The following is a 15,923-nucleotide window of genomic DNA, read 5'->3' as shown; positions in this document are numbered from 1 at the left end:
GTTTTCTACTTTTTTATTAAGATGACATTATAATATGCGTATATCAATAAAATTCAAATAAAGACTGATCGCATGATAGATAGCCCCCACAGTGCCCCCCACTTTGTACGGCACCAAACGCCCAAGCCACCTTAAGAGTGATCCACATAGTTCTTAACGTAAGAGCATTTATATTATTAACCAATCAGAGCAGAGGTTTGAGAAGACCTGCTCTGGTTGGTTAAGACAAGTTCATACGTATGCATAATGCATAAGGCTCGAATAATACGAACTTCTCTTGCGCTATAGCTCGGATAAGACGGGTCAAATGTTTTTGTTTCATCCTCGGATAATCGCGAACTCGGATAAAGCGGGCTGCGATAAGCGAGGTTCCACTGTAATTAAACTATTAGGGCTTTCAATTGGAAACTGCATTATTTTGAACAATTAAAGTTTTTTATCAGACAGTTTTTAATACTTTAATCACAAATATTGTACATATTGAAATACTTTTCATTTTAGATCGCCTAACTCTTGAAATTTTAATCATACTGTTAATCTATTCATTTCGAAACGTGATAAATTTATAATAGTTTAGGTATTAAAAGACATTGAATCTAAATTGTACAGTATTAAAAGATTTGATTTTGCAACCGACAATATTGAATTTTCCAATCACGGCAAATTCAATTATTCAATACGGTTAAATATGAAAGGAATTACCTCAATCTATACAGTTGCTAATAGAAATGGTTAAATTTTAAACACTATCAATTACAAATGATCTAATTTATCAAGTTGCGACTATAAATTCAAAATTCGTGTTAAAGAAAACTCACCTTATTTTCCGGCTTCAAAGAATTTCGGAACATTTTCCAGCATGCCTGCGGTCATTTATTTCAAAGCATCCAAGGTTATTATTTATCATTTTATATCCATACTTGAAAGGGAGTAAATTTCAATCCTTTTATTTTTGAAATTTCCCACGCCTCGAAACATTGATTTCACCAGAATTTAACTCAATTTACAATGATTTTACTTAGAATTTGAATTGCAAATTTAAGCATACCATTGGTATATATTATATTGAGATCATAAAAATTTTCCCCATATTTTCGATCTCAAAAATATTCCCTGGCTTTAAACTCACAAGATTTAAAGATTTTTAAGCGAGGACAGTTTGAGTGACGAATATAGCAGGTTTATCTAGGGCTTTAAAAAGAAAAAAAGTAACCGGATATCGTTTACTGTTTACAGTGCAATGAGTCTTTAAGAGACTAATAGGAGTCGTTAAAGCTAATACAAAACTTAAAATCGAGTCGGATATCTAAATATGGTTCCCGAGTATAAATAAGGGTGCATTGCAGCAAAAAGAATAAAATATCTGCTCGCTCAATTGATGGAATGAAATAAGCCGTAAGTTACCGAAGGGCGCGTATAATGTGTGTTTACAATGCACTTATAACTACAGAAGTAATCTTTTTTTTCGAAATCTAAATCATCTCCAAAGAAAAGAGCACTTCGACTATCTCATTTAAGGAAAAAATGTGTAACATTACTCAAGCGGTATTCTTGCGTGAAAGACATAGTCGATTAAATTCGGAATTTACGGGTTTTGTACAAATAGAAAATTCTTTCCTCCTTCATTTCTTTTCTTCCGGGAATACCTCATGACCAGCTAAGCGAAAAAGGAGCTTCATCATCTATTAAGATTTCTGTTATAGGGAAAGAAATGTGAGTCTTTTTGTATACAGGAAAACTTTGTAGGTAATTCAATCAGGACACTTCCGATATTCTTGATTCAAGGACATTCCCTTCATTTTCATCGATTCTATTGCCCAAACCGCGGTATTCGCTCTTTGGAACTATTCCAATCTCTAGATTTGCTGAATTCCGTTAGCAGAAAAAGAGAGAATGAAAATTTAAAGTTTTTTTCATCGTTGAAAATGTATCTTTTTCATTGTTCTATTTATTTTGTAGCACTTAACCTCTTTTTGAGCGCACATATGCCGTGTAATCGAATATAAGTCATTTTTATTTTGGTTTCCACCAGCACAGCTAGATTGCAACAACCCTGCACATTTTTTATCAAGTGAATTATTTTCACCACAAAGTTCGTCGAATCAATCAAGATTTTAAAGAGAACAATTTATCAAAGGCAAGTTATTAGGCAAACATATTGGAGAGTCTATAACTACGTTTAATATAAAAAACTTCCTGTTTTCTTGTATAATTGAGGAATTTTTATGAATACTTTTTCTGAAAACAGTGGTCATTGACGAATTGTTTAATTTTCACAATTTGATAACAGTACTATATTTCAATTTAAATATACTTTTCAAAATGTGCGCAATTCTTCAGTATAATTTTAAATTACTCAACATATTATCACATCAATTAAGCAAGCATGCTTTGAATGAAAAATAGGCCGACTGAATCGATTATTCACCTGAAATTGCTGATTTGCAGTCAAAAATATTGACTGATTCTTCTGTTGTATCCTAAGGTTCAGACAAATTACTCATTTTATACAAGGAGAAAACAATTTTAACGAATAATATTTTAATAATAATAATCTTATTTTAGTTCAAACATTTTTGGGATATTTCAACACTTACTTGATACAGTAGAACGCACTGACTTCAACAGTTAAAATGACTCATTCTTTCAATAAAATTTATTAAATTAATCACGACAAATAAATGAATTAGTCAATAAAAGTTATTGATGAGGTCGCTTAAAATGACTGAATTAATCAACCAAAAAATTGACTCAAGTGAGCAATCAGCTTTGACTGATTTGCCAGTCATCGAAGCAGCATTGGTTTAAGACTTTAAGCAGTCAAAATTGATTGCGAATCAGTCACCTTTGACTTAGAAATTCTGTAAATTCAGAGAAGGTAAATAATGTATAATTTATTTCCTTATCATGCTGATCCTCGCACAAAATCTGGTCACCAATATTTTTTCGCTGTTCAAAGAACTGAAAAAGCAGGAGAAATAATAAAAAAAAGCCAGAAACTAAAAAAATAGAAAAGCGTATTTTATTTGTAAACAAGGATCATTTTGCTGAATCGAAATTATCACAAAACCTTTTAATGGAAATGATACGTGGGACATGACAGTGACACAATACAATAATAAAACTGGTATAAAAAAGTTTAATCATTTCGAACAATGTTTCACCCTTCCTTTCATAAACTCGTATACGCCTCTATCCTCACTCTCATTCTTCATTTCAGAGTCCTTCAATATCGATGAGTTCCTAATTAACAATACTAAATTTCGAAAAATTAAAACTTACGTAATAAATCAAGAAGCATAAACTAAAATTGCACCTTCTACATCTTTTAAGCTTTTCTTTTTTGTTCGTATGCGTTCTTACAAAAATTGCAGTCCTAAATTATAGGTATTTTAGGCTCAGAAATATTTCGAAAATATTAATATGACTAAACGTAAGTTTTTGCATTCCCCAGAGTAGATCGTCAGATTGCGTTTTTCGTGGAGTGTGAAAGCGCCTCTTCCGCCTCAGGCAATCGATCAAGGGCGCATGAATCTTTATTTGGAAAAGCGTACGGGCGTCTGATATAAAACACTCAGGCTACAAGGATGGTACCAACTTTTAAGGACACTTGTAAAAAGCGAGGTGTCGCGAATGTTGCCATTATAAAGTCAAGAAGAGGAAGCCACTTTTGAAAGGTCCCGTTTGCGCACGAAGGGATGTTCTTAAATCACAATGGTAGGAAAAAGCCGAGGCTGTCGCGCGTTACAATAAGAATTAGAGGTCGAGACCACGGTTAAGTGTTGTCCGAAAAGGTATATATGTATGTACCTAAGATGCTTTGAAAAAAGTTAACTCGAAGCGGAAGATCGAATCACTTGTAGGTCGCGTAGATTTTGCATTGAAACATCATAATCTATAACTGCAAAACAAGACAAAAGTATTCCTACTTATGGCAAGATTAAATTTTATCTTTGGTATTCCAAAATTATTTTACTCAACTCTTTATATTTTCACTCACTAATTTTTTCCCACTTGTTCATTCCAAATCGTACTCACTGAGAATAAGGACATTTCCTCTCAATTGATTATCGCCTATATTCGCCCAACACTGCCAAGAAATCTGCACGAGAGCTGGTTCAAGAATTAAAATAAATTTCACAAATAAAATTTTATGCGTTTTTGAAGGTTAAGGACGCTGAAAATTTCCTTCCTCTTAACACTTTAGTTCAAAACTTTTATTAAATAATTTTGTACTAATTTTGACTATGCCCAACGTTGCCTTTTTAATACTGAGCATTCAGTTTGCAGCAGTCTTTTTAAAATCAATTTTTAAATCTGAAGACTATATCTCTCTCCGTTTGCTCTCATTTTCAAGATAGAACGTCATTTCTACTTACTACTTTCGCTTTGTAGCCGAGGCAAAGTACCGGCCTCGTTACGTTCAAATTGTCGTAAAACCAGCCCTCGTGTAGGAAATAGGAATGATATGCGTTTTCGCCACTTTAAAATCATCATATACGCGAGCATCTGTTTAACTACTAATCAATTTAGCTATCAATCAAGTTCACCCATTTTGGGGTTCAAACTTTACTTGCCTAAGCGCCTATTCCTAATTCTACTTAGAAATGAGGTACATCCGAAGTGATATTTCATTGTCACAGACAGAGGGTTTTCGCTCGCCAACCGACAAAAAGAATTCGTCCTGTGTGCGAAAAAAAAATCTTTGATCGATTAATTTTATCCCTTGGCACAAACCTTTTCATGCAATTTTGCAAGGTAAAAATGAGCTACCCAATAAAAAATTCCTTCTATAAAATGTTTGGTCTCGTGCAAAGATATCTATAATAAAGCTAGTTTTTATAAATCCTGTACAAAGCCATATCACATTTTAGAAACTTTATTGGAGGACATAAAACTTAATTGAAACTAGATATCGTTTGCCTTCGCCTTCACGCAAGGGACGAATTGTTTTTTTTGCTCCTTTGCATCCAGTCGACGAAGTCATTCAAACCTACTTTCTTTACCTAACATTGACCTATCCAAATGCCTAACTAAAACTAGGTTACAATGAATTTGACTGTTTTGAGCACTGAGTTTTCCTTCTTTCGTTTATTCTTTCTCTCAGACAGTTTTTGTGCTCGTCATAAGGTTTTTCTATACAATTATATCTCTCGTCCTTAAATGAAATGAACACACATTTGATTGAAACAAAAATCGATTTCGCTTATCTTTCTTTTCTTGCTCTATTCGGCTGACAGCAGCAAGATTCGGTAAGAAAGAACTTCGGAAATAAATAAAATATGAAGATTCCCTTAATTGCTAATGATACTACCTATTATAGGTAAGATAGTTCTCGGTTCATTGGACTGGCTTCGAGCATACTGTGAATTTGAATATAGTATGCTTCTTGGAAATATTTCGTATTACACCTAATACTCCAGATTCTTTAAACGTATACTATTATACATGATACGAAATATGGTATGTTGGCATACGTTTCATATATACATATTGTGTAATATGTATCATTTATATACATGTACATACATACATATAAGAGTCTCTATGCATGCACTTAAGTACCGGTGAATCGACTGAAGTCGCACTGTGCCCCTCAGTATTTGATTTTAGCCTTGACTTCCTCAGCTACTCCTCCCCATCTTAACTTGTAGACTCGAGACCTCCACTGAATCAGTGGATCTAATACTGCCTGCAGGAACAGATATGGCCTGGAAAAAGAAATCAAGAATTAAATTCAAATTCAAGATAACTTGATATTTAAAATTTCTGATAATTTTAAGATAATTTTAATGTGTCCATCGAAAAGTATAATGCTATCATGCTATCCTAAAAATATAGATTCAGATATATAAACGAACCAAGGGGAGACGAACAGCCGATTTTCTCATCAATTAATGGTTTTCAGAAATGTTATTTTCAGTAATAGGTAGAAGAACTGATACGCCAGTTGGCAAAAAAGAAAAAAATATTAAATAACACAGTAATGTTGAAATGTTAGGAGACGCATTCTTTTATTTTAAGGTAATATTAAATAGAAAACAATTGGTGAAATTTTTCCACTATATTCTTTATCGTATAACACATATTGTGAAGATTAATTATTGAATTTTAATTTGATGACCGTTTTATGAATTTTTGAAGATAAGCGTTTAATACTTAAATATAAATGAAAAGTACGATTTCGGGCTAAAGGCACATACTAGGGCGAAACGGAATACTCTGTTTATACATTATTATGGTTTTTATAACAACGTGGATTATACTTTATTTAAGTGTATGAAACATATTTCCAAAAAGCTCGATATTATAAATTTCCTCATGCAGGCTCTTGTGTTTTTGAGGCTTTTCATGTATTTTCGTTTTAGGGTCTAATTCACACGTCCCCACTTTTTTTTCCTCGGTCTGCCTCTGGGTACGCTACCATTTACTTAACCTAGATATACTTGTTTCAGCTACTGACTTTGTCCATTATCGTCTTACCGCACACATTGCCTAAGTATTGCATGCCGACTGCGTTAATTTTACTCTTATCCTTTCCTTAGCAGGTTCAGGTGTTACTACCGTACAGCACAGTGGGTTCAAGTATAGAATTACATATTGCAATTTTAGCTTTATTTGTTACATTTTTACTTTTGGCAATAGCTCCTGCCCTACCGATAACCTTCCTACTCTCGTTTATACCCCTATCTCTCCATCGATCTTCCCGCCATTAGTAAATAGACTACCAAGTTACACGTACTTATAAGCTTGTTCTATCTTCGCATCGTATTAAGAAAATGTTGCATACTGTTAACTCATAGATTTCTAAGAAACCCGATAAATGCTGAAAAGTTGAAAATTTAAAGATCGAGGCCTATATATTTTAGAATATAAGTGTAACTTGGTACGATTGTTCAGGTTTTGTTTAGGTTATTTCATGAGACATTGACAAATTTATTTTTATAATTTTATTTTTAGTACACACATTTATGAAGCTTTGATTTTAATTGAAATAATTTACTTTCAAAAAAATATTTAATTTCTACGAATTTCATAAATTACAAATTTTGGAAATCTTTTCATTATCATATTTCATACTTATGGCTAATAAAAATAATTATCTACATTAAACTCCTTTTACAAAATTAGTCGATATAAGTAACATTACTCCCAAAAAATGACACAAAACATTAATTTTGAGAATAAAAAATAACAAATAATTAATGTACCCCGTCGCACCCAAATGCGTGTCCTGTTTTACCCTAGGCGTGCGAAAAGAAGGGACAAAAGCACCCTTCTTTAATTTGTATTTTTTATTTGCAATTATTTGTTTTAACGCAGTTAATTCTCTAAAAAATTAAAACATAAAGGCTTATAATATTTAAATAACAATTTACATTTTAGTATTTCACAACAGATAGGGAGCATTTTATATAAAATAATAACTGTACCATTCCGCCCCGGTCTCCCCTATATATTGTTATAAGGTGTTCCCTCAAATCCTTGAAAAAAAAGTAAGGTTATTTCGCGAGATTCACAAAATTATTCAAGTAATTCCAATTTCTAAATTGAAGCCTTCAAAAACACACACACACATTAAAATTTTTTTTAGTTAACAACCTTTTTTAGGTTAAGCGTTCAATATAACGCCTTCAAGATTAGATAGATTTTTGAAATAAAACAATCACTAACATAAAAAATTGCAATGCCTGAAAGAGTGCTCACTATAGCGCCTTAAATTGTTTAAATAGTAAATAAAATCAAGGAAAGTAGACACCTTTTCAAATAAAAACAATATTAAACGAAAAATATATAAGAATAATATAGAAAAAAAGTGTAATTTGTAATGGTTTATTTCTTTGCTTATTCATGCAATGCCCATGGTGACCATGAGTGGACAAAAAATAAATATGCAATATAAATAGCTAATGTATGTAATTTGAAGTTAGTTATTTGAGATTTGTATTTCATTTGGATAAATTAAAACAAATAAGCTATAAATAACCAAGCTACATCTACATATTATTTATTTAGTTAATTAACAATTTGTTTCAGGCAAAACTATGCTTTAATACGCACCTCTCATATATAGTTGTATTATATAATCCGAATCATTTTGAAGGAAATTTAGCGACACGTATTTTTACGGGTTGATAAAAAAACGTAGATTAATACCAAAAGTTGACGAAAATTTTCATTAAACTATCGTACTATTTTCTTAACTAGTGCAGATATTTAACTTACCATATTGTTCTTTACTCAAATTTTTTTCTACGTTATTAATTCTTTTTTAAGAGACGTAAAAGTAGTTTGTTCAACCTTTTCTCTATCTCGCTTATTAAACCAATTGAATTATAAGTTACAAATTTTATTTTGATTGTCCTGAAAAATATACTTTCTGGGACAAAATTTAAGTAAATATTTGTCAGGGCGGTATGGAAATTATTATTTTACGAAAATACTATCTGAACCGTCTTTTAACAAATATTTTAGTAAAGATATGGAACATAAAGGGTTAGAAAAAAGTATCAAGTGACTTATTCACAGAACTCTAAAGTAGAAAATGAGAATAGAAGAAAACTTCCAGGGTTGGAGCAAAATACCCAAAATAGGTGAAATAGGTGAAAAATTTCAGGATAGGTGAAAAAAATGTGTACAGGTGATAGCCTGTGATAACTGAAATCAACAAAACCATTGAAAGATAAAACTAAAGTCCACTTCTGAACTGAGCTGTTGCTCAATTGAGGCAAAAATGTGTGATTAGAAAAACTTATCTGGTTTCGAGGAAATACATGGGCAATTGTCAATAATACAGGCGTGAAATTTTTCTCTGACTTATGTGAAACGTCATTCTGATAGAGTGTCCATTTTACCTTTTTAAAAACATTAATTTTCGCAAGTTAACCAAAAACAAATGGTTTAAATAATTTAATATTGTTTACGACTATCTTCTCTTATAGTAATGCCATAGTTGCGGTTTATTAAAAAAAAATTAAATTTGATTTGGCTTTATAGTTATAAACAAATGATAAATAAATATCAGCGAGAATCATTTCGCAAACAATATATTTTTTGTAGATATATTTTTCTGAAATAGAACCAGGTATTTGAAACATTTTTCTAATTTTTCTATATGGATCATATTAAATGTAGCCTTTCCTTGAAATAATTGCAAAGTAGTTGTTGAGAACCTTTTTGTTTAAAGAAATATTTATAAACTATTAGAAAAAATAATAGAAATACTACATTGTGTCAAAAAAAAATGGAATACTATTTACAAAATGATTCTGCTCAATGGACATTTATTATTTGTTCACAGCTAAGAAATGAAAGAATTCCTATAAGTTTGAGAAAAATGTCTAACATTACTCTAAGGAAAGATGGCTATAAATAATAATGTGTTTATAGAATTATGTTATTTAGATTGTATTAATGGTTAAATAACCCTACGCGAAGAGTGAATAAAAATGCTAACTGTTCAGAAAAAACCGCAACATTATAGCATCATTCAAAGAGATTATTATTAAAAACAATAATAAATTGTTTAAGCAATTATGTTTTTTAACTTTAATTAATTATTAATTCACTGTAATTGATAATCGGTCAAAAAATCAAAACTGATAGGAAAAACCGCAAAAGTTGAAAACACGTTGAAAAATTCGGAAAAGCCCGCGACTTTCTAACTCTATTCTAAGAGAAAATTTCTATAAACAATAATGAATTGTTGAAACAATTAATCTAGACATACAATTATCAGTATAAAGTAGCATTTTATGTATTAACAATTATTTGTATAAAAAACCGCAAAAAAATCGTAATCAGCCCTGAAAACTCACAAAACCCAATTTTTCACTTAATGGATTTGTTTATAATTCTGTAAAACAGACTTATGGGGGTGATATTTAAAATGTAATTGTTCATTTGTACTCTATAGCACATTGTAAAGAGAGCTAGATGTTTTAAGGCCTAAAAAGATAGGACGAGTTCAATAACAAAACATTTTTGAAGAACGGTTCTGGCTTTATTCATAGAAAATGCTTCTAAAAAAATAAAAAGTTCCATTTTCTAGCAAAGCTATAGGATATGAAAAAATATTAAGAAGCTTAATTATTCCTCTGAAAAAGATGATCAAATTTTCTAGGGAAAACTTTTTTATAAGATGCATATTTTTCGCTTTGATCATAACAAATGTTATTAAAAATGTCAAATTCAAATGTGTGGTTAATTTAGGCAAGATACGAAAAAAATACATAACCAACAATTTGTTCAACCGAAAAAGTTCTAAAAATTTATTCTGAATTATTGTTTGATAGGACGCGTAGTTTTTTGTTTAATAGTAAAAAATAAAAAAAGATATATAGATATAGATTCATTTTAAATCATTTTTTGACATTACGCATAGTTTTTGTTTTAATCGTATGAAATAACATGAAAAATAATTTGTGAACATTGCTCGTCTAAATTATATCTAAAAATTGTATGCAAACCTTTTTTTGATAGGATGCATAGTTTTTCCTGTAATCGTGAAAAATATAATTAAAAATAAACAAATTAAACTTTTGAAAAACTGCAGTGGGTAAAATAAAATGTAGAATAACCAACATTTTCACCTCAAAAAGATCTAAAAATTGACTTCTGACTATTTTTGGTAGGACATGCACTTTTTTAAATTATAAAAACAAGACAATGAAAGTACGTCTGTTTTAATAACAATGCACATTATGAATTTTAATATTTAATATCAATAGTTATTGAAATGATACATTTTTCAGGGTAGTAGAGAATAAAGATTAGTGCCAAATAAGAACAAATATTAAAGTAATCATGAAAAATAAATTTCGTATTTTATTTTTCAATATCTGAATAAGCCGTCTTGGATCGAGGTACAGAAATTAATATATTATACATAAATTTAATTCAATACAGTTCAGCATAATATTAAAGTTTGCGGTTCAAACAGAAGCACGAGATACGTGATGAAGATGTGTTCTTTAAAGCCGAAGGAACTGTCACAAAAGAGAATTCACAATCACCTTACAGTTGTCGATTGTTTCACCTTTCATTTAACAATATTAAATGTTAAACTTCATGGCGCTATGCATCCAATTTCGAAAAAAAAATTGGACCACCCGTTCATACCTGTTGCTGGTGTAAGCAAGCCACCATGCATTTCACGTGTCAACATTTTTTACGAAGTACCTTCTCAATCCCTAACGCAGTGCCACATTCGCCTCAACACAGACAAAAGCCTTATTACTGATTATCGTTATATTTTGGGTAAAGTGTCTATCATTTACTATCATTTATCGAGGGGCTGGACACTCAGATTTCAGGTGACTCCCGGACTTTTGAAAGACCCTGCGGAGGTCAGTAGGAATCTCTAAATTCTATTACGGTTTTAGTGAACAGGATTTCGTCCCGGAAGACGGGAATTTTTGTTAGAAAAGATGCAAAATATCACATTCCACTGGATTGGTGCTTTCCAGTGCATTTGAGATGTAAAAGTGTTCTTACATAAATTAAAGTAGATACAATTCCGCGTAAAAATAAAACAGAACGTTCTTCTATCACTAATAGTTTAGGAGTTACGGCCTTTCAAAAAAACCCAATTTTTTTCAATTTTTTTTGTTTTGTTTCTCTGTAACTAGGATCCTGATGGCCAGACCTAAAAATGCTCAGTAGATGAATTAAATTAGACGGAAATACCTATAATCTCAATAAAAGAACATTATCCTAATTATAATAGATCGCGAGTTAGCACCTGCCCCGAAACGAGCTATTCACAAAAAACTGAACTCTGGAAATTCACCTGTAAATTCAGGTCGAAATGGGTCACCTTTGGCAGGTGCCAAAGTGTAGCCAAGGGAGGGATTTTTGGCGTTAGAACCCCCCCCCCTCCCCCTGACGATGGATGAAGCATATCTACTTTCTTTTTGTAAAGCATCTCAGTCATCCGTTTATCCGAAATACCTTCCTAAAACACTTCCCCGTCCACTCTGATACATAATAATGTAAACTTTAAGCCTAAAAATATTTCTGTATAAAATCTTCATTAGACTCCAAAAAACTGTTGAAAAAACAATTAATCATCAAATATTTTATCAATATTTTCGCAAAAATATCGAAAATAACGCGAGATAGAAGAAACTGTCAAGAGACAGTTTTTAGAACTTTTTTACCAAAATAATTTTATTCTCTTGACGTTTTTCATATGTTGCGGCGCTTTGAAAAAAAACGTAAGATTTCGTTTTTCAGACATAAAATTCTCTCTTCTCACTAAGACGCAGGTGTAGATTCAGTCTGAAAAAAATCAAGAGAAAAAAAGCGATGGAATTTCGTATAAATTACCCTTGAATATATGTCTCATAAAATGCTGATTTTGAATAAAATATCTTACATTATTCTCAGTGTGACAAACGTCTCTTCAGGTGGAGCTCAATGTTCGCAGGACGACTTGAAAAACCATGGTCGACCAGGGTTTTACAACTTGTCAGGCAAACATTGATCTCCTCGCAAAGACGTGCCTAACCCTACTAGTGAGGTAATACAATATTTCATAACGTATAAATGGCATAAAAAGGGTTCTATACTGACTTACAATTAAATTCTTAATAATGTGTAAACGGCCAAGCTGGCTGCGCCGCTTCTGATGTTATATAGTGTAACTGTGAGACAGCAATCAGTGGACTTTCAGGGAGTTTTCATCGAAATTAGTGACATGTCGCTATTAAAATCACATTTAGCTTGCAAGAAAGAAACAATCGTATGAAATCAAATGCAATCGTCGGCAAAGATTCATCTGATCCAATATATCGAAAGATATATTGGAAGGGTTGTAAATTAAAATTTTACAGTAAATTTGGGATCGTCGGAAGTGTCCAATATTACAAAAGCTGCCCGCGTATCAATTTTAATATAAAATAAAAACCGTTTACGATTTTCGGAGCAAAAATTTAAAAACATATTACACAAGAAATATAAAGAAATTTCAAATTAAATTTCCGATTATCAAAACTGCCACGGTCACTTTTAATATGTGTAAAAAGTGTCCAATTTGAGACTTTTGAAATAATAAAGAATTTAATAAATTTTTTTATACCCCTGGGCAAAATTTTTTTAAATTCCGGAGTCCATAAACTACATACTTTTTTCTTTTATATTGAAATTGAAAAGAGAAACAAATCAAACTTTTAATCATCTGAAAACAGTCAAACGGAGAAAAAAATTCCCACGTTCAATTTCCATGAAAAATAAAAAAAAGAGTAATTTGAAAAAAAAGTATGATTACACAGCCACACAAAAAAAAAGTGTGCGGATCTGGTAACAAGACACACGTATTCCTATGGATTTTGGAGCGCTGAATTTAAATTCGATATCAAAAATCACCTAACCTGAATTAACAGAAATTTATTGAACTACACGGAAAGCTCTGGAAGCATATTTTCCCAGTAGCAAATGTGTGCTACATCGAATGGGTTAACTCGAGCCTAACCTAGAAATAAATCTAACCTAGCCTAACCTAACCTCACGAAACACAATTAAACTGATTGTGTTGTCCCGTTGTGTTTGCGATATTGTTTCATTCAGCTTCGGCTTAACCTACATAGAGGTTTAACCTATCATAACCTAACAAAACCTGACCTATCCTAACCGATTACACTGGCAACCCTGTTCTTGCGTACTTTCATATTTTGACATTAATAGCAGTAAATGTCTGGTGATTCGTAACCGCTTGCTGCTAGCATTCTTCGCCTGTGTCTGTAACATCGGATCCACATTGGCTGAGTCCCTGGGTAAATGGCGTTCATGCCGTCATGGCAGACACAGGTAAAAAGTTTATTACGATACAGGGAAAACCCCCAGTATCGGCGTCTGTTCAGGGTGGGAAAGCGGGCTCTCCGACGTCGTCATCACGCAACCGTAGCTCTTCATCAATGGATCACTTGGTTGGTGTAGAGTCTCATGCTACAAGGAAAAAACCGCGAGCATTTCTCAATCGCATGCCTGTAAGAATAGCTCAGATTCATTGTGTTACATTTGCAGTAAATATGAAGTGAGCATTTTGCGAAAATCAATCGACGAAGAAGTGAAAAGTCTTTACGAAAAGTGTTTTGACCGTAAATTGCTGCACCAAGAAACAAAATGGGTTCCTCACGTCATTTGCAATTCCTGCAGACTTATGTTGTATCGTCTAAAAAATTCAAACAACGAAAAGTACCGCAAGTACTCTACACCAACCACATGGAAAAAAAACCCGTTATTGCGAAGGACTGCTATTTTTGCATGAATTCCGTCAAAGGGTTCAACGCCAAAAATAAAAATGACATTTCGTACATTTATGTGTGCACAGTCACAAGAGCAATTGAAATCAATAAAAATGCACGCCAGACTGATTTTAGCGCTTTAGAAGATGATAGAATGGAAGTTGAATGTCCACGTCATGGAGACGGTAGTGAAACCAGTGATCGAACAGAAAATAGTTCTGATGATTCCGATGAAAATGACGAAAAATATGACGAATATGGCGTGCATAAAATGAAATTGAAGGTTCCAATATTAGTGTCGCAACTAGAACTGAATGATTTTATTAGAGATCTTGAATTACCGAAAGACGGCGCTGAATTTGCCGCTTCATTACTAAAAAGAAAAAATCTTCTAGAGCCAAAGACAAAAGTTTCATTCTATCGCGACAGGGATAAAGAATTCAGAAAGTTGTTCGTTAAAGACGAAGAGACGTCTTTAGTGTACTGCACTGACGTTAACGGACTAATGAACCACATGAAGAAAAATGTGTACAGAGACGAAGAATGGCGACTTTTCATTGATTCGTCAAAACGCAGCATTTAGGTTGTTTTACTGCATAACACGAATACTTACGCTCCTATCCCTATAGGTCACTCAACGGTCATCAAAGAAGAATATAATAATGTTAAAATGCTTCTTGAAAAAGTTAATTAAACGAATCACAAATGGCAAATATGTGGTGATCTCAAAATCATAACAATAATATTAGGCCAACAATCGGGTTTCACGAGAGCCATGCATTATATACCTGTGGAATAGCAGAGATCGAGCCAATCATTACAGCAAAAAACATTGGCCTTTAAGAGATTCATTCAAACCTGGTTCTCATAATATCATCACCAAAGCCTCGTTGATCCAAAAAAAATTTTACTACCACCCCTCCACATAAAGCTTGGGCTCATGAAGCAATTTGTCAAGGCGTTAGACAAAGATGGACAATTCTGTAAGTATATATCCCTTAAATTCCCTAATGTTTCAGACGCTAAACTGAAAGAAGGAGTCTTTGATGGACCACAGATTCGAATATTGACAAGAGATACTAATTTCGTGAGCCACATGACGAAAATTGAAATGGACGCTTGGGAAAGTTTTAAAGCAGTAAACGCAAATTTCCTCGGTAACAAGAAAAGTCCAGACTACAAGAATATTGTTGCGAAAATGATAAGAAACTACAAAAAGTTAGGCTGCTTGATGAATTTAAAACTTCACTTTCTAGATTCCCATCTGAATAAGTTTCCAGAAAATGTTGGTGATTTCAGTTAAGAACAAGGGGAACGTTTTCATCAAAAAATAAAAGTGATGGAACAACGATATCAGGATAGATGGGTCGAGGTCATGATGGCTGATTTTTGCTGAATGTTGAAAAGGGAATTGAATGTAGGTCTTAAACGTAAGCGTAACCATTTGCATCGTTCCTTCGAAGAAAAAAGGACACGTTATAGCAGGCAGAAAATAGACTGAAGTAGGTCTATAAATCAATTTAATTACGATAAAAAGAAAGATAAACTGTAAACACGAAAGATAGTATAAATATATCCCTTAAGGGCATGCGACACAGTGGAATTCCTACATTACCAACCTCTTTTTTCTATTGAACAAAATTTTTTTTTGAACCATAGAACTTTTTTTGTAAATCA

At 32.4% G+C, this 15,923-nt stretch overlaps 1 protein-coding gene across 1 annotated transcript in view; it reads right to left on the bottom strand.

The window, feature by feature from the left end:
• Nucleotides 1-3,119: 3,119 nt before the first annotated feature.
• LOC117174564 (ceramide glucosyltransferase) overlaps nucleotides 3,120-15,923 on the bottom strand; it is a 39,095-nt gene continuing 26,291 nt past the window's right edge. The window contains exon 2 of the mRNA XM_033363784.1: nucleotides 3,120-5,711. Within this exon, the coding sequence (XP_033219675.1) occupies nucleotides 5,597-5,711 (115 nt within the window). The 3' untranslated portion in view covers nucleotides 3,120-5,596. The remainder of the gene's footprint in view (nucleotides 5,712-15,923) is intronic.

The sequence above is a fragment of the Belonocnema kinseyi genome, chromosome 6, assembly GCF_010883055.1.
Source record: "Belonocnema kinseyi isolate 2016_QV_RU_SX_M_011 chromosome 6, B_treatae_v1, whole genome shotgun sequence".
Classification (NCBI taxonomy): domain Eukaryota; kingdom Metazoa; phylum Arthropoda; class Insecta; order Hymenoptera; family Cynipidae; genus Belonocnema; species Belonocnema kinseyi.
The sequence above is the reverse complement of the archived record's forward strand: the minus strand, read 5'-3'. Positions and strand labels throughout refer to the sequence as shown.